The sequence below is a fragment of the Tamandua tetradactyla genome, chromosome 14 (assembly GCF_023851605.1).
Source record: "Tamandua tetradactyla isolate mTamTet1 chromosome 14, mTamTet1.pri, whole genome shotgun sequence".
NCBI classification, from domain to species: Eukaryota; Metazoa; Chordata; class Mammalia; order Pilosa; family Myrmecophagidae; genus Tamandua; species Tamandua tetradactyla.
In genome coordinates, this window is record NC_135340.1 from 82,570,091 (window position 1) to 82,589,794 (window position 19,704).

The 19,704-nt window shown below is 37.1% G+C and overlaps 2 protein-coding genes across 8 annotated transcripts in view; one reads left to right on the forward strand and one right to left on the reverse strand.

The window, feature by feature from the left end:
- SLC24A1 (solute carrier family 24 member 1) overlaps positions 1 to 5,046 on the forward strand; it is a 45,031-nt gene extending 39,985 nt beyond the window's left edge. Inside the window, exon 9 of the mRNA XM_077128259.1 lies at positions 4,696 to 5,046. Coding sequence (XP_076984374.1) covers positions 4,696 to 4,872 — 177 coding nt within the window. The 3' untranslated portion in view covers positions 4,873 to 5,046. The remainder of the gene's footprint in view (positions 1 to 4,695) is intronic.
- The window catches only part of DENND4A (DENN domain containing 4A), a 226,173-nt gene that overhangs the window by 2,174 nt on the left and 204,295 nt on the right, over positions 1 to 19,704 (reverse strand). For 4 of the 7 annotated variants that reach the window (XM_077128251.1, XM_077128248.1, XM_077128246.1 and 1 more), the window contains 9 exons: positions 11,297 to 11,391; positions 10,028 to 10,203; positions 9,789 to 9,935; positions 8,466 to 8,664; positions 7,975 to 8,229; positions 7,234 to 7,351; positions 7,090 to 7,116; positions 6,477 to 6,639; positions 6,257 to 6,321 (listed from right to left, as the gene is read on the reverse strand). In XM_077128251.1, the coding sequence (XP_076984366.1) occupies positions 6,257 to 6,321; positions 6,477 to 6,639; positions 7,090 to 7,116; positions 7,234 to 7,351; positions 7,975 to 8,229; positions 8,466 to 8,664; positions 9,789 to 9,935; positions 10,028 to 10,203; positions 11,297 to 11,391 (1,245 nt within the window). The remainder of the gene's footprint in view (positions 1 to 6,256; positions 6,322 to 6,476; positions 6,640 to 7,089; positions 7,117 to 7,233; positions 7,352 to 7,974; positions 8,230 to 8,465; positions 8,665 to 9,788; positions 9,936 to 10,027; positions 10,204 to 11,296; positions 11,392 to 19,704) is intronic. The other 3 variants (XM_077128252.1, XM_077128250.1, XM_077128249.1) reach the window with 1 other exon arrangement.

Genomic DNA, 19,704 nt, shown 5'->3' on the forward strand with positions numbered 1-19,704 from the left:
ACAGGGAGGTGACAGACATCAGAACATCTCTCTTGGAAACACTTTCATAGTAGTGCCCGGCAAATTTGAGTTGGAAGCAAACCGCATGAGTAACTGAGCTTCACCAGCTTGGAGCTTCAGAATTCTTTAGACATTCAAAGAAATTCTACCTTTGGCAGAGAGCTAGAGAAATATCTGTATGTGATCTGAGTTTGACATAGGTAGCAAATAAAGGGATGGTAAAAATGATCTGAGTTCTTTCTTGGTATCCTAACTTCCTGTTTCATTCTAGTTAAAAGGTCTAGCTCAAAGAGGGACATTGTTCCTTGATTTTGGGAAACTCTAGTATCTTTTTCCAAGTGGCTAGAACAGTTATTACAATAGCATTTACTAAATGGTCTAGCTTTCCTAACTGATTTTACCACATATTAAGTACTCACACATATTTGTGTGTATTTCTAGACTCTCTATTCTATACTATTGATTTATCTTGCTCTGCCTGTGCTAGCATTATCCTGGTATAATTATAGTAGTTTCTAGAATATTTCTTGGCTACCCAGCCCCCTCCAGATTAACTTTCTTTTAAATTGAGATGTCATATATTATACAATTCAAAAAGTACAATTCAGTGGTTTTTATTATATTCATAAGGTTGTACAACCATCAGCACTATATAATTCCAGAACATTTTTATCTCATCAAAAAGAAACCTTACACCATTGCAGTTATTCCCCATTCATCTCTCTCCCTGGCAACTACTAAGCTACTTCTATCTCTGTGGATTTGCTTATTCAGGACATTGCATATAAATGGGATCATACAATATCTGGCCTTTTTGTGTCTGGCTTCTTTCACTAAGCATAATGTTTTCAAGGTTCATTCATCATGTATAAGTGCTCCATATTCCACTGTATAAATATACAATATTTTATTTATTCACCACTTGATGGACATTTAGATTGTTTCCACTTTTTGGCTACTATAGATAATGCACCTATGAACATTCATGTACAAGTTTTCATATGAACATATGTTTTAAATTCTTTTGGGTATATAACTAGGAGTGGAATTGCTGGGACATATGGCAACTCTATGTTTAACATTTTGAAAAACTGCTAATCTTTTCCACAGTGGTTGCACCATTTTACAGTCTCACTAGTGATGTATGAGAGTTCCAATTTCTCCACAATCTTGCTAACACTTTTCCTTTAAAAAAAAAAAAAACTCACTAGTTCCAACCTAATGGGTGTGAAGTGGTATCTCATTGTGGGTTTTTTTTACAGGGGCAGGCACTGGGAATCAAACCCAGGTTTCCGGCATGGCAGGTGAGAACACTGCCTGCTGAACCACTGTGGCCTGCACTCTCTCATTGTGGTTTTGATTTGCTGGAGTCATCTCGAGGGTTTTTGTGTCTATATTAATTAGGGGTATAGGTCTGCTCAAAGCCCCTGCTTTTCAATTCGAACCCATTCTTTCTTGTCTCTTTTTAAAGCAACAGGTAGTGCAATATATTCATACAATATTTTTTATTTAGAAAATTATAGGTTAAATACATCTATGCTTCCTTTAGTCTTTTCCATAGAATATTCCTTAATTCTAAATAATTTTTACCTTTCTATTGGAACGTCTCCAATTTTTCTCAATTTTATTTCAAACAGGTGATTATCAATTTAATGTGACTTCTGAGTACAGTTTTCCTTGATTATATTTCTCTGGATCTGTTTTAGTTTTCTAGCTACTGAAATAAATACCATATAATGGGATGATGTAACAGGAATTTACAGGCTCATGGTTTCAGAGGCTACAAGATTTGCTTCCTCCGAGGGTCAGTAACTTCTGGCTGGTTTTGGCAATCATTGGTCTCCCTTGGCTTTTCTGTCACATGGCAATACACATGGAGGCATCATTTCCTTTCTCTTTATGTTCCACTGCTTCTGGTTGTTCCCTATGGCTTCTCTCCATCTGACTTTTTCACTCTACTCCAGTAATCCAGATTAAAGCCCAACCTGATTCATCTGGGCCACAATTTAACTAAGTAACATCTTCAAGAGATCTTATTTATAGTAGGTCCACAGACACCGAAATGTGGATTAAGACCAAGCGCATGCTCAAACTGGGGGACAGATTAAATGTACCACAGTCCACCCTCTGGACTCCAAAAAGACTTGTTCTTCCCACATGCAGAATACATTCACTCCATTACAACATCTCAAAAACCTTAAGTCATTTTCAGTAACAACACTAAGTACAAAGTCTCATCAAAATTATGGGCGTGGTCTGTCCTAAGGCAAAATTCCTGTCTGATAGATCTGTGAAACCTAGAAAACAAGTTATATGCTTCCAATATACAATAGTTGAACAGGCATAGGATAAACATATTTCAGAAGACAGAAATAGGAAGGAAAACTGGTCATAAACAAGCCCAAAACTCACTAGGGCAAACTCCATTAGATTTCAAGGTCTGAGAATCATCTGTGGCTTGATTCTTTGTCTTCCAAACTGGATGAAATGGCAGCCCAAACCATTTCAAGCACTTCTGGAGTAGACAAGCTCCCCCTAACCTTTGGGGTGTAGGCCCCACCTCCTCCAAGCACTGGAATGACAGCCTGGCTCTCCTACCAGTCAGGGCTCGGGCCCCAATCACTCTGAACATGGAGATGGTAGCCAAGGTCTCAGAGACTGCTGAGGCACAGGCTCCCCGACCTCTGAGCATCGGGGTGGTGGCACTCTCTTTGAACAATGGGGCGCAAAGCCTGTCCCCTCCAAGCACCAGGACAGATGGCCTGCCTCCTCCAAGCACAGTGGTGGACCTACTCTTTCCACAGAGGTAGGAGGGTCTGCTTTCTTGGCCTGAGATCTTTTTGGTCCAGACCTCTGCTTCCATGGTTGTGCCCTTAAAGTCATTCTTCAATTCATCTATCCTCTGCCCCCTTCAGGCACTGCTTCTGTTTATACAAATTTCACAAAACCTGTGGCTTTATGTGCAATTCAAGCAGTTCCAAATGATTAGACAACAGTACTTTCCAGAGATCCTTCCTGGATAACTGCATTTCTAATCCTTATATCCGCTGAAATGTCTGCCTGGACCCATGTTTCAACTTACCTTCTTTAGCAAAGGGTTGTTTAGTTAAACCTTCACATGGAACCCTATTCCCTGGAGACTCACTTCCCAGAAGCTCAGGGAGGTCCCCGATAGCTGCTTCTGTCCTTAGACTCAGAGCACACATCTGGATAGGTGCAGAAATAATCAATTTCTGGTTTCTTTGTGCTTAAGAGAATAAGTTTTCAGCTTATCCTTCTCCTCTTGCATATTACTATCACCTGCTTACCTTGGAAATTTCCTCAGCTGAATATCCAAGTTCAACTGCTTACAAGTTCCACTTTCAATCAAATATCAGAAAACAATTTTGCCAGGTTTTCTGCCACTTTATAACCAGATAGTCTTTCTTCCAATTTCCAATAACATATTTATCATTTCCTTGTAAGGCTTCATCAGAGGTACCTTTAACATACATATTTCTACTGACACTCTCTTCAAAGCAATTTTGGCTTTTTCTATCAAGAACCTCACAATTCAGGCAGGCAATGGTGGCTCAGTGGCAGAATTCTCGCCTGCCATGCTGGAGCGGAGACCTGGGCTCAATTCCTGGTGCCTGCCCATGTTAAAAAAACAAACAAACAAACAAAAAACCTCACAATTCTTCCAGCCTCTACCCATTACCAAAGCCGTTTCCACATTCCACAATTTTAGGTGTTGGTCAGAGTTTGTAGGGTACTAAAATCAGTTTTAGTTTCCTAGCTGCTTAAAAAAAATACCATACTATGGGTTAGCTTAACCACAGGAATTTACTGTGTCAAGGTTTCAGAGTTTAGAATGCTTCCTCTAGGAGGTGGTATCTTTTGGCTGGCTAGCAATCTTTGGAATTCCTTGGCTCTTCCGTCAGGTGGCAATGCATGCGGTGGCATTTTCTCCTTCCTCTTCTGTTTCTACTGAATTCCAGCTTCTGGCCACTCCTGTGGCTTTTCTATCTGTCTGACTTTTTCACTTTGCTTATAAAGGACTCCAGTAATCCAGATTAAAGCCCAAACTGATTCAGTTGGGCTATAACTTTAACTGAAGTAACATCTTGAAGAGATTTTTACTTTCGCTGGGTCCAGACCCAACCAAACTGTGAACTAAGGCCAAGAACATGTCCAAACTGGGGTACACAATTCCATCTACCACAATATTATACTTTTTTTAAAAAAAATAAAGGTACTAAACATTCTATTTTTATTCTATTTTAATCTATTCTGATTCTATTTGGCTTGGATTTATAGCTAAATAAGGCCATCTTAGTGTAAACCAGTATCTCACTCTTAACTTTTATGTGAGGAAATTTATTTTCTTTCTAATTAATCTCTTTGTCTTCAAATAAAGATGCTTTATTTAAAATATCATACACAACTAATAATTCCTTTCTCTAAGATGCTTGCCATTTTACTCACACATACCTTTACTGCCAAAACTACAAACTCTCTCTTGGCATTAAGGTTGACAGTGCCTAGTGGTCCAAGTCACCTCTCGTTAGATGAAACCTATGCTGGTTTGAATCTGTTATGGACCCCCAAAAAGCCAAGTTCTTTAATCCTCAGTCAGTATTGCTGGGTGGGATCATTTTGATTGTTTCCATGGAGATGTGACCTACCCACCTATGGTGGTAAACTTTTGATTAGATGGTTTCCTGGACATGTGCCTCTAACCCATTCAAAGTGGAGTTGATTACTGGAGCTCTTCAAGAGGGAACCATTCTGGGAAAAGAAAACCAACAGAGCCCACAGAGCCAGAGACTTCTGGAAGTACAGAAAACGTCCCCCAGGGAAGCCACTGAAGAAGCCTGGAGAGAAATCTAGCAGATATCATCATATGCTTTTCCAGCTGAGAGAGAAACACCACACGTCATCGGCCTTCTTAACCAAGTTATCTTTCCTTGGATGCCTTACTTTGGACATTTTTATAACCCTGCCTTAATTTGGACATTTTCATGGCCTTAGAACTGTAAATTTGCAACTTAATAAATTCTCCTTTTAAAGCCATTCCATTTCTGGTATATTGCCTTCCAGCAGCTTTTAAATACCTTTACTGCCAAATTCTACAAACTCTCTATTGGCATCAAGATTGACAATTCCCAGTGGTACAAGTAACCTCTGGTTAAATGTTACCTGATACCCCCTTGGGATACCCAATTAGTAACGGTTGTTCTTAGTCCTCTCCTTTATGCATGAATTCCTGCTCTCTCTCTCATCACTCAATGAACATGTTGGGAAGCCAACACCACAGGGAGAGCCTTTGCTCTCTATTCGTGTCCCTTCAGGTCTGACTGACCAACCTGTAATACTACACATGCTTGTTACACATCATCAACATTTTGACTTTGGTGCCACTGATAAATAGCTATGGCAAACATCACAGGCATTTAAAAAGTCACTCAAAGTGTTGATGTTGAAGAATCAAGTTTATTTTTGTTAAGACCAGTATACAACCATCTAATAGAAGCATGACCCATTACATATTCTCTTATTAACTGGTGACTGGGGTTAAGGAGCACCCAAGTCAGATACCACTCAAGTTAGACAAATTATATGTAGTAATTATCATCAATCAGTTCACAATATTATTAACCCTCAAATAGAATGCCAAAACTCGAATCTCAGACATCTAAATTAAGTCTACCATCAATTTTCTTCTTTTCACTATCAGTGACTATTTTTGCCCTTTCTTAGGACTTGGAAATGGAAAATTAAAGGAGGCCAAGTACCATAACTGGGAAAAGGAGATTATTAATGAAAAAAGTTTGGGACCTACTAAAATATATATCCAGCTACCTTAAATCCTTTCTGAAACAAGCTTAAGGTTGACAGTGATGTAACACAACTGGTAAAAACATGGGATCAGAAATGAAGACTTTCTGGCTCAAATATGGCTCTATTACTTCCTGTTAACCTAAGATTAAGTTATTTAACCTCTCAGAGTCTCAGTCTCCCCAATAATAGGGTAATAACAGTGTTCATATAAACTTTGGGGAGAATGTAGTTTTAATTATTTATCATTATTTTTACTACCATGACCAAAGTATTGAAGTACCCTTTTACATCAGATAAAGTCAAAGAAACAATCCTTCTAATACATTATTACAATTTGATATTAATATAATAAATAAAAACTAAAATATACAAATACTTTGGAAACTATACCATGACATGGAAATACTACATATTATATATTTTAGTGAATTACCTATATCAATGTTTTCTCTTCCTAGTGCCACAAGTGAGAGAAATAGTATTTCTCTGTATAAACTCCTATGGGAGGAAAAAAGGGTGGGGCATATATTAGTATTGATATAGTCCATATGCTAATTTAAGCATGAGCTATTCTAATGAGTTAACAAGCAAACAGTACAAATCTGTTTAGAAAATTAATTAAACAAATATATTAATTTAAGAGAATGACTCACCGCTGTCTTTTAAAATGTGGACACTTATTCAGGGTCTCTAAAATCTGACTCATTGGTCCATAGACATCATTCATTTTAATGCTTCTTACCATACTTTTCAGCAGTTCCTGGGTAAATGAGTTATCACCTTTCTGCAATAAATGGACCATTGGATACTTTTGGGCTGCAAAACAACAAAAAGAGCAGATGGAGGAACTGTTCTGCTAGAAAAGAGAAAGAAATCAAGCAGCAACCGACAGCTATTAAAGATGTTACAAAGCACCAAAAATAAATAATAATAGATAAAGGAACAGAAAGCTAAGAATGAAGAAAGCGAAAAAGGAAAAAACAGACGACTAATGATAAAAATAAGCCTAAAGCCTTTTATTGCCTCAAACAGACAAGATCTAAAATATTGTTTTCCTTAATTCAGCCCCTAAAGGAAATTATAAATCAGCAGACTGGAATGGAAATGAATAAAAAATAAGCGAAAGAAGAAACTGAGACAGGTGATGTGCTGAAAGCTGAATTCTACAAAACATGACCCCTCCAGCACAAACACAGCACCCTTCCTCCCCAAACAGCCTTGACCTCCAAAGAAGGTAGCACTAAAAATATCAAACTTAACACTCACTCTCAAACAAAAGAGTACGGTTTTGACCTGTAAGACAAAAAGGAGTAGTAAAGTAAAAGTCAGTTATACATTAGTTTTGGCTATTTAAAACAAGTAGAGACTACTTTCATATAATCCAAGTCCGCATCCTATGAAGGTGCTTACTGTGGGCATTCCAGAGGATGTACAAGGGCTGTCCCGGATCCTGATGTAATTTCATATTGTCCCATAACATTTGTATTAAAACATATTTACTGTCTTCAGACATACAGTGGCGGGGAATCTGTGTTGTAGAATAAACAAACATTCATTAATGATCCTTACATGATAATTTTTAATAAATATTCTAACAAATGTTTTTAAAAAATGTATGTGAGCAAGAGAGAAAAGAGAACATAAAATTACTGATTTGTATGTATAAATACAAACGAACATATAAACTAACTGCTGTTAAGCAAATTCAGAGTAATGAAATTAAGAGAATGGTAGCACATGATTGTGAGTAGGCATTCTCCTTACAAAAGTGTTAGCCTTGCTTTTGAAGGAGGTATGAGACATGAATGTTAAAGAGACCTAGGCAAAGTGTAAATATACATATTTGCCCCCAAGTGGGGCTAACTCACAAACCTTTCTCAAAAGAGTCATTACCAGTTTATTTTTGAGGCTATAAAATTAATTAAAACTCATTTTGGGTAAATTTTAGGAGAAAGCTAAAAACATGACTTTACTGCTAGACTGTTAAGAAGAAAACATTGTGAATGCAACTAAAACAATTCTGTTGATCTAATCATTCGGATTGTTATTAAAAATACTTAGCATAAAAATAAAGTTTTTTATGATTAGGAATGTGTGAACATTACAATGGTGACAGTAGCACTGTCATTTAGTTAATTTTTACTCTCATACCTTTGAATATTTGTTACAATGCTCAGAAGAAAGAATCAATCCAGGTAAGTTACTGGGCAAATCAAGACGTCTAAAATACCACACCAGGTTCCAAAAAACAATTGGGTGATGGTCCACAAAGTCTGCCACTGTTATCGCATGATCGCCTTCGTTTTCCAATAAGCTTTCTAGTTCCTTCCATACAACTAAAGGACTAAGATATGGAACAGTGATAGGATCTGGACTTGGGAGGCGCCATTCTAATCCTAAAGAATCCTGTTGAATAAATAAAAACCATAAATGGCAAATGCAAAAAATGATGATGATACTAAACCATTTCCTCAAATTCCTACATGATTTCCACACAAGGAGAAAGGTATAATTTTATCATGGAATTAGAGATTCTTCTTGATAATAATAAAATTGAAGCAAATAAGGCTCATAAGGACAAGGGAAACAAAATCATATATAAATTATCATTGTACAATTTTTTAAAATACCAAAATACATACTGTAGCTCCTTGTAAAGTAGCTGGCAGGCTGCCTGTTGGAATCAGCTTCTGTCCGCCACTTTCTTCCTTATCCAGGGGGCCGTAAGTACTAACACTTCTGGCCATTGGAAATATTGGACATTTTGACATAGTTGTTTTTGATCTATCAGTAGGGATCTGAATACTTCTGGCACATGAATTTTCCTGTGATTTAGATTTGCTTGGGCATTGAAAAAGAAAAAAATCATATCAACGTCTAGATTTACTTTATTTCATCTACCAGAACAATAGTGTTCTTCTCTTTAGAATCAGAGCTGGACATAGCAAAGCAAATCAAAGGAAAGATGTTATTAAGGCTTCAGCTGGGAAGCTGGATGCATTTTTAGTAGTTACTCATTTTAAATTTCCTTTTCATCTAGTGAACTCTTAAATATTCAAGACTCATTCATTTATTAAAAAAAATTAGGGATGCACAGGTGGTTCAGTGGTAGAATGCTTGCCTTGCATGTAGGAGACTCTCATTCAATTCCTGGACCATGCACCAAAAAAAAAAAAAAAAATTTAGTAGACAATTTTTATATAGTCAAAACCACAGTAAGTCCAGAGGATACAAAGCAGAAAAAAAACTGGCACCTATTCTTTTAGGATGTTGCGGCAAGTTGAAGAGAGAGTCAAGGAAAAGGGCTGCAACTGAATGATGACAGAGCTGTGATGAAAGAATATGCATACTGAGATTTTTGGTTTTGCTGCCTAGCTCTTAAGGATCAAAACAGGTCAAGTTTTGCACATGCAGCTACAGATACAGCTTCAGCTGCCTAGCTATGCATGATTTACTTAGCACTTCTGCAAAATGGAGTTAATGTCTGTATTTGTAGAATTACTTAAGGCTTTCTATATAAAGTGTACTTTATAGTTTCTATATTAGCTTCAAGTGTTTTCTTAGATTGTTAAATATTCCTAAGTATAAAATTAAATATTCCAAAGTATAAGTAAGTTAATACTGATTTAAGTCCTGAAGAAATGGAGAAAAGGAAAAGATGGTCATTATAAACATCAACTGTTCTACAGATTTTTGCTTTTAAAATAGTAATAAACATTATCATATATGTATATTATACAGTTTAAATTCTGAGGATTCATAAAGCATAAAATATAGTTGTTTCTATTTAGACATTTGGGTTATTAAACACTTTTAATATTGTTTTAATTAAAAGTAAGAATTTAAGATTGAATCTACTGTTGTGACTTTTAAACCTTAAATGGTCACCTAATTTTCCTGTCATATATTTGAAACATGGGTAGTGTGTGTTGTTAAAATAGAAAATTCTACATAATCATAATTACCTATTTAGATCAAAATTCCCTTGAACAGATATAACAGATGTATCAAGACCAGAGGCTGATGCTGAGATGCAAGAATGTCTTGCCTGACTTGAAAAGGAGGATGGAAAATGTATATTTTCAGTAGATGGGCTTGACTTCAAAAAGTACCTGTAATGTGAATCAGAGTAGCTTTTTTAGAAAAGAGATATTCTAAGAAATAGGATTCTTACATATGAAAGGGAAAGAGCATAAATTATTACCTTCCTGGTCGTCTTAAATCTCTTACTTCAATATTTAGAAAGGGTAAGAAAAGGTTGCCACAAAATGGGCATGTAGTATTGAGATTTGAATCATCTGCTGTCCAGCCAGCCATGATTTCCTCATCATGGACAAGACAATCACAAGTTCGACACCGAGAACAACTTGATATAAGAACCTATAGGGAAAAAACAGCATTTTATAAAGCAAGCTGGTTGGTGCATATTATGACAAGACAATTAAATAGACTGGGAAACTAAAACTCAAAATGATCCAAATGTTACAAAAAAAAAAAGGATTACATTTAGAGCATTACATGATATATTCATCTCTCACTATTTCAGCTAAATCTATTCCAAAGTTTTTCCCAGAAGGAAACTTGCATTTAAGTGAGCATTTTCCCATTATCTTTAATGTAAAATCTACCATGGTTTTGTTAATGCAAAAGTAAACTCAGGCATGAATGTCCAAACATGTATTTGTAATTACATATTAAAGATCAGTATGATGTAAGGTATGGCTGCTAGACCAGTACTGGTCCACAAACTGCTCCTTACTGGTTCATGACAAGTAAAGAAATAGAGAGAGGGCTTTCAGATTAAAAATCAAAAACAAATACAAAACACCCTAGTTTATCACTACAGACAGTTTAAGAAGCATGCTAGATAACTGTAAATGCTGTCATTACACTAATGAACTATAAAAATTATTGAAGCCACCAAGAACTGTGAAAACTGTAGCATCAGTCCTCAGCATTTTTTATCCAGCTGTACGCAAATTATTTATTGAAATTAGCATGAAATAGCAGTAAGGCTCATAAATGTATATGGAAGCAATTTTTACACGAAAATCAGTGGAAATTTTTAAAATATGTTTTCATAGCAAAATTGATTTTAAATGTCTAAGATGTAAAAAAAAATTCAAATACAAATATTTGATATATATTCAACCATATATACTAAGGGATTAAAAAATACTGAAAATTAAAAAACTTTTCCAAATATCAAACATAGAACTGTTCTAGCAGGGATAAAGTAGTATGACTTCAGTAATCTGAACTACTGGATACCTAAAAACTGGATTTTAAGTTTATTCAGATGAGATATACATTCTGAAATTTTCAGGTGCTCCAAATTATATACAATGGTGAATAACGCACCATCAGTTTAGGAAGAATTGCTACAGAGATCATTTAACTTTTATTACTGTCAAATACTATCAAAATTGAAGAAATGTAAAATATGAAGATGTTCTTTTGAATAAAACTGTACCTCCATTGCATAGTTCTGGAAGATATTTATATTACTTGTATTGCAGGAAGATGCCACTTCTGATTTCCCAGATAAGACAAACTTTGACAGGGATCCTGTTCATCATTTAAAAAAAAGGGGAAACCATTAACATTAATGAGAAAGCATATAAGAATCTTTCACTCTCATCAATACTCTGATAAAATGTCACCCCGTTCAATTAAAAATATTAAAGGGAATTTAAGACAAATAATAGAAAAAATGCTTTTCAGTGCATGCCTTTCTGATTTGAGTGCAAACCTAAGGCCATGTACTCTAATTATACACTTCCCTACATAATAGGTGAGTTCATTACACAGATGTGAAGCACTAGTTTCTGTGTTTACGAGCTAGCAAGCACTCCAATTGTATGTATTTACTATTGGGCTTTCTATGTTTCCATGGTTAAAACAGAGGAAAGTGTTAGGTTCCAAAGTTTAAAAATATAAAATATCTGATCTTATTTCAAATCATGAAAAAATTTAAATAGTAACAGAATGACTTATAAGGACATTTAAAGATCTGGTACAGTAGACTTGTCTTAAACACTAGGGAAGTGAAGTGACTTTTTAAGAGCAGGAAGATATTTATTAGTAGGTATTAAACCACCAGCACCACAGCAAACTGTGAGGGGAGTTTTGTGGTCAAATCAATTGTTGCAGTAGCTATTTCTCATTAGTGAAACTGAAGTTACCTATAACTCTGCTATACTTCTTCTGTCATTAGTGAATTTTATGAATAAGCACTCATATTTTTATAATTATAAAGGTGAAAAAAGTAATGGTGTAAACTAATGGCTGACAAGAAATAAAAGGGTAAGAAAACATGTTAAATTAAATACCACCGGGGGATGCAATCAACATATTTCATATTAATGCCCCGATTGCTTCAAGAAATAAATGACAAGGTTAAAAAAAGGGATAACCCGACAACTACCACTAACCCTAACCCCTGCTTGGGGTTAGAGCTGTAGAAACTGCAGTTCTTCCCTTGATGTTTTCCCACTAACCTTCTATAATAATCCCTTACTGCTATAGCTAGTTCAAAATTGGTTTTTATTACCAAAATAGCCTTGACAAATATATTCACTTATGGGGGCAGGCTTCCTTTTATATCTATCTATCTATCTATCTACATATATACAGCACAAGAATGAACATTCATTTGCAGGTTGTGAGTTAAGTTTTAATTGATTAGCACAATAAAGTGTCCTTGTATATTAAAAAGAAGAAATTTCTTTCTGCATCCAGAGCCAGCAAACTAGAACAGCACCCAAGCCCAGCTCCCAGACCCCGCCTTCCACTCTCTGCCCCCTGTAGGCAGTCGCCTGTACATCGTGCTGCAGGTGCTCCCTTTCATGCCCTGGCCACTTCTGCCCCCAGCCCACACAGTCACATAACCCTGCCCTGCAACCTGAGCTCCGCAAAACCAAACATCAGCGTCTGCCCCCACCAGGTCTGTGCACACATGCACCCCTGCCATACCCCCCAACTCTGGGAAAGCAGTGACCTGCACATACTGCCTACACCTGCCCTCAGCCCATGCAGGCGCAACCCCACCACTGATGTGTGTGCCCGTACACATCAGGGCCCCACCACCAGACCTGCCCATGTGCACTGCCACATCCTCCTCACCGGGCACCCACGTATCTGTACACCAAACTCTTGACCTCTGCACACCCCACCCCCTGGCACAAGCACCCTGCTCCCACACCTGGCAGGTGCTCATGTGCACATCTGTGCTACATAGCCCTTGTCGGGCACACAATGCACCCCTGCCCCAACCCCCCCACACCTTGCATTGGTGCCAGGGCCCTGCCCACCTGGCATCACCCATCCCAGACCCACTTTTGGCAACTGGCCGAACAGTGCCCCGCCCCTACATACCGACGCATCCACATCCTGGCCATGCTGGTCCCCTCCCCCTGCACAAGGACACACTAGCACCCTGCCCTCCCTGAGTCTCAACCTCTATGCCCCATACCCTACACCCTGATACCCATGACCCCCATGCTCTATGTGCCCACCCATATCCTGCCTGTACACCAACCCCCTGCATCTGCACAGGACCCCCCATCCACCTCCCACCATGACCTACCTCTGTGCTCCCCATGCCACACTCTGCTCCTGTACTTCAAGGCCTTCCTTAGCTGCACCCCGCCCCCATGGCCCCCACACCACACCTCCACAACTCTGTGCCCTGCACTCCACATTCACAGGCACCAGTGTAGTGTTCTCAACCTGTGCAACAACCCGTCACTGCACTGTTGTGCCCACCTCATGCCAACCATCCTGTTCTACACCCATCCTGCAAATACAAATCTTTAGACTATTGAAGGAAATCAACTTCCAAAGTAACCCTATCAAGATACTTATATGCCTTGAAGGCAACAGAAACATACGAAGATGCAGATAGATGCAGCCTAGCCCAATAACCAAATTAAAATACTGGAGGAGACACAGACTTTAGAACAATTAATCAAAAATGTTCATATAACTCTACTAAATAAAATCAAATGGGATGGCTAATGATATAAAGGAGATCAAGAAGACACTAGAAAAGCATAAAGAGGAATCTGAAAGAATAAATAAAAAAATAGCCAATGTCAGAGAGATTAAAGATGCTGTAGACCAAATAAAAAATATACTAGAGACACACAACAGCAGATGTGATGAGGGAGAAGAAAGAATAAGTGAACTAGAGGACAGGACAACTGATTTCGAACACACAAATGCCATTTCAAAAGCAAATGGCAAAAAATAAGGAAAATTTTGAAGTGATCTCAGGGAAAACGATGGACAAAACAAAGTGCACAAGCATAAGAATCACTGGTGTCCCAGAAGGAGAAGAGAAGAGCAGTAAAGAGCTAGGAAGGTTAGTTGAGGATACAATGGGGGAAAACTTCCCAACCATTATAAAGGACATAAATATACAAATCAAAGAAGCCCAACGAACTCCAAATAGAATAAATCCAAACAGACTTCCCCAAGACACATACTAACCAGTCTGTCAAATGTTGAGGAGAAGGAGAAAATCCTGAAAGTGGTAAGAGAAAAACAATCTACCACATAAAAGGGAAATCACATAAGGCTGAGTTCAGACTATTCAACTGACACGCTGGTGGTGAGAAGGCAGTAGTATGATAGATTTAAGATCCTGAAAGGCAAAGACGTTCAGCCAAGAATTCTGTACCCAGGCAAACTGTCCTTCAAAACTGAGGGAGAAATTAAAATTGATTTCACAGAAAACAAACGTGACAGAATTTGTCAACAAGAAACTGGCCCTACAAGAAATACTAAAGGGAGATCTGCTGGCTGAAAAAAAAAAGACAGGAGAAGGAGGTCTGGAGGAGGGCACAGAACTGAAGAGTACCAGTAAGGGTAATTTAAAGGATAGAAAGAAAAAGAGGGAAAAGAAGACATACATCTGACAAATAAAATACAAAAGATAAAATGGTGGATTCAAGAAATGCCTTTACATTTAATGGGCTAAACTTACAAATTAAAAGACACCAATTGGCAGAATGGATTAAAAATATAATTCAGCTATATGCTGTTTACAACAGACTCATCTTAGACTCAAGGAAACAGATTGAAAATAAAAGGATGGAAAAAGATGTTCTACGCAAGTTGTTACCAAAAGAAAGAAGGAGTAACTATACTAGTATCAGACAAAATAGACTTTAAATGTAAAGACATCATAAAAGACAAAGAAGGACACTATATGTTAATAAAAGGGGTAATTCACCAAGAAGAAATAATCATAAATGTTTATGCTCCCAGTCAAGGAGCTCCAAAGTACATGAGACAAACATTGGTAAAACTGAGGGGAGTGATAGGTGTTTCAAAAATAATAGTAGGAGACTACAAATACACCACTCTCCTCTACAGACAGAACAATCAGACAGGTAATCAACAAGGAAGTAGAGAACCAAAATAATCTGATAAATGAATTAGACCTAACAGACATATATAGGTGGTTACACCCCCAAAAATGGATATACATTTTCTCTATTGGTCTTGGAACATTCTCCAGGATAGATCATATGCTAGGGCACAATACAGGTCTTAAATTTAAAAACATTGAAATAATTCAAAGGACCTTCTCTGATCACAATGGAATGAAGCTGGAAATCAATAACCACCAAAGAAGAAGAACTTTTACAAATATACTGAGATTAAATGACACATTCTTAAACAACCAGTAAGTCAAAGAAGAAATTGCTAGAGAAATCAGTAGCTACGTGGACATGAATGAAAATGAGAATACAATGTATCAGAAATTATCAGATGCGGCAAAGGCTGGGCTGAGAGGGAAACTATTGCCTTAAGTGCTTATGTTAAAAAATAGGAAAGAACAAAAATAGAGGACTTAGTTGCTCACCTGGAGGAACTTGAGAAAGAATAGTAAACTAACCCCAAAGCAAATAGAAAAAGAGAAATAACAAAGATAAAATCAAAGTTAAATGAATGGGAGAACAATAGAAAGAATCAATAAAACCAAAAGTTGGTTCTTTGAGAAAATCAATAAAATCGGTGGACCACTAGCAAAGCTGACAAAGAAAAAAAGAGAGAGGATGCAAATAAACAAAACCAGAAATGAAAGGGGGCTCATTACCACAGACACTGAAGAAATTTTAAAAAATTGTAAGAGGATACTATGATCAACTATATGCCAACAAACTAGACAACTTAGATGAAATGGACAACTTAGATGAAATGTTGTGTGATTCCTGGAATCACACAAACAAGCTATACTGACTCAAGAAGACATAGAAAATCTCAACAAACCAATCACAAGTAAAGAAATTCAATCAGTCATCAAAAATCTTCCTGCAAAGAAAAGCCCAGGGCCAGATGGCTTCACAGAGGAGTTTTATGAAACATTCCATAAGAACTAACACCAATCCTGCTCAAACTTTTCCAAAAAAATTGAGGAAAAAGGAACACTGCCTAACTCATTTTATGAAGCCAGTATCACTTTAATACCAAAACTGGGTAAAGATGCTATAAGAAAGGAAAACTACAGACCTATCTCCCTAATGAACACAGATGCAAAAATTCTCAATAAAATACTAGCAAATCAAATGCAACAACACATTAAAAAGAATTATACACTACGACTAAGTGGGGTTTATACCAGGAATGCAAGTATAGTTCAACACAAGAAAACCAATTAATGTAATATAGCATACTGACAAATTGAACGGGAAAAATCACATGCTCATCTCGATTGATGCTGAAAAAACATTCAACAAATTTCAAAACACTTCAAAAGGTAGGAATCAAAGGTGTCATGGCCAGGTTCATATGTTAACTTGGCAAAGTGGTAGTACCTGTTTGTCTGGTTGGGCAAGTGCCGGCCTGTCTGTTGCTAGGAGGACATTTAATAGAATTAAATCATGATCACACCGGCTGCTTCCACAGCTGATTCTATTTGTAATCAGCCAAGGGGAATATCTTCTGCAATGAGTGATGCTTAATCTAATCACTGGAAGCCTTTTAAGGAGGATTCAGAAGAGACAGGTTCTTCCTGCTTTGGCCGGTGAGCCTCTCCTGTGGAGTCTGTCCAGACCCTCCATCGGAATTGTCAGCTTCACAGCCTGCCCTACAGATTTTGGACTCTAAATTTCTACACTTATGTGAGACACTTTTATAAATTTTATGTTTACAAATATTTCCTGTTGATTCTGTTTCTCTAGAGAACCCTAACTAATACAAAAGTTAACTTCCTCAATATGATAAAGGGCATATATGATAAACCCATGGTCAGCATTGTACTCAATGATGACAGACTGAAAGCTTTTCCAAGATTGGGAATGAGACACAGATGCCCTCTGTCACCACTATTATTCAACATTGTACTAGAAGTACTAGCTAGGGCAATCAGGTAGGAAAAAGAAATAAAAGGCACCTAAACTGGAAAGGAACAAGTAAAACTTTCATTATTTGCAGATGACATGATACTATACTTGGAAAATCCTGAGAAATCTACAACAAAATTACTTGAGCTAAAAAATTCAACAAAGTGGCAGGATATAAAATTAATGTGCAAAAATCAGTAATGTTTCTATACACAAGCAATGACCTAACTGAGGACTCAATTAAAGGGAAAAAAACTCCATTCAAAATAGCAACGAAAAGAATCAAGTATCTAAGAATGAATTTAACTAGAGATGTAAAGGACTTGTACACAGAAAATGACGTAACATTGCTAAAAGAAATCAAAGACGATTTAAATAGGTAGAAAGACATTCCCTGCTCATGGACAGGAAGATTAAATGTAGTTAAGATGTCAGTTCTACCCAAACTGATTTATAGATTCAATGCAGTAGCAAACAAAATTCCAAAAATCTACTTCAAAGAGCTGGAAAAGCTAGTTACCAAATTCATCTGGAAGAGAAAGTCACCCCAAATAGCTAAAATCTTCCTAAAAAAGAAGAACGAAGTGGGAAGATTAACACTTCCTGATTTTAAAACTTACTATAAAGCCACAGTGGTCAAAATAGCATGGTATTGGCATAAAGACAGAAGTACAGACCAATGGAATCGAATCGAGAGTGTAAAAATAGACCACCAAATCTACTGTCAACTGATCTTCCACAAGGCCCCCAAATCCAATGAACTGGGACAGTGTAGCCTTTTCAATAAATTGCCATGGGAGAACTGACTATTAATGGCCAAAAGATTGAAAGAGGACCCTTACCTTCAACTTGTACAGAAATTAACTCAAAGTGGATCAAATACATAAATATAAGATCCAGTACCAGAAAGCTCAGAGAAGAAAATGTAGGGAAACATCTTCAAGACCTAGTAATAGCAGGTAGCTACCTAAACTTTACACCCAAAGCACAAGCCACAAATGAAAAAATAGATAAATGGGAACTCCTCAAAATCAAATGCTTTTGTACCTCAAACGACTGTCAAAAAGGTAAAGAGGCAGCCAACTCAATGGGAGAAAATATTTGGAAATCACACACTGAAAAAAGGTTTGATATCCTGCATACATAAATAAATCATACAACTTGACAACTAAAGAATAAAAAACCCAACTATAAAATGGGCTAAAGATATGAATAGGCATTTTTTCTGAAGAACAAATACAGATGGGTCAAAAGCACATGAAGAGATGCTCATTTTCATTAGCTGTAAGGGAAATGCACATCAAGACTCCAATGAAATACCACCTCATACCTATAAGAACGGATGCTATTAAGCAAACAGGAAACAATAAATGTTGGAGATGTTGTGGAGAAATTGGGACATTTATGCACTGCTAGTGGGAATGTATAATGGTACAGCCGCTATGGAGGAGAGTTTGGTGGTTCCTTAGGTAACTAAATATCAAGTTGCCCTATGACCTGGCAATACCACTACTCAGTATATACCCAGAAGAACTACAAGAAGTGACACAGACATTTGCACATTGATGTTTATAGCAGCATTATTTACAATCGCCAAAAGATGGAAACAATCCAGTACCCATCAACAAAGAGTGGATTAATAAAATGTGGCATACACATATGATGGAAATATTATGTAGCAGTAAGATGAAATGACGTCCTGAAGCACATGACAAGATGGAAAGGAGCTTTGAGGACATAATGCTGAGTGAAATGAGCCAGACACAAAAGGATAGACCCTGTATGATACCACTTTTATGACCATATAAAGGTAAAGTCAGAGTTTATAATACAGAATATAGGAAACCTAGAGATACACAGAAGTTAGAGACAGGTGAACAGTTAGTCAATGAGGTTGAACTTAAATGTAAAGAAATAGACAGAAGTGGAGGTGGTTCACTAGTGGGTCTAGAGGTAATATTACCATATTGAAGGTAAACATTATTGAAAGAGGTTATATAGACCCATGTGTCCCACTGATTAACACTACAAATAGAAATAAGTTCTTGCATGAACTAGTACAAAGGTATGAATCTTGTACAAAGAGTATAAAAGTCTGGAGTATGGGGGAAAACTGCTATTACATGCTATGGGCTATGTTTAACAGGAAAACATCAACAGTACCACAGCAAGACCAAGGGTAAATAATTGGGGGAGGGATAAGAGTTAAGGGGAGGTTTGGATTTTCTATTTGGTGAAATTATCTACAATTGAGAGTGTAGATGGACTGTTGACTTTGGACATTATACATGATACCCAATGAATGGACATGGCTGAAGGGTACACTGACTGAGAGGTAGATTGGCAAATTGGTGTATACACATAATTGAATATTGTGCTGCTACAAAAAGGAGCAAAGTGGTGAAGCATGCAACATTGTGAACGAACCTGTGGGATGTTTGGTGAGGCAAAATAAGCCAGAAACAAAAGAGCAATTATTTTATGGTCTCATTTAGAAAATATTTATAAGAAACCAGGGGCCTAGATT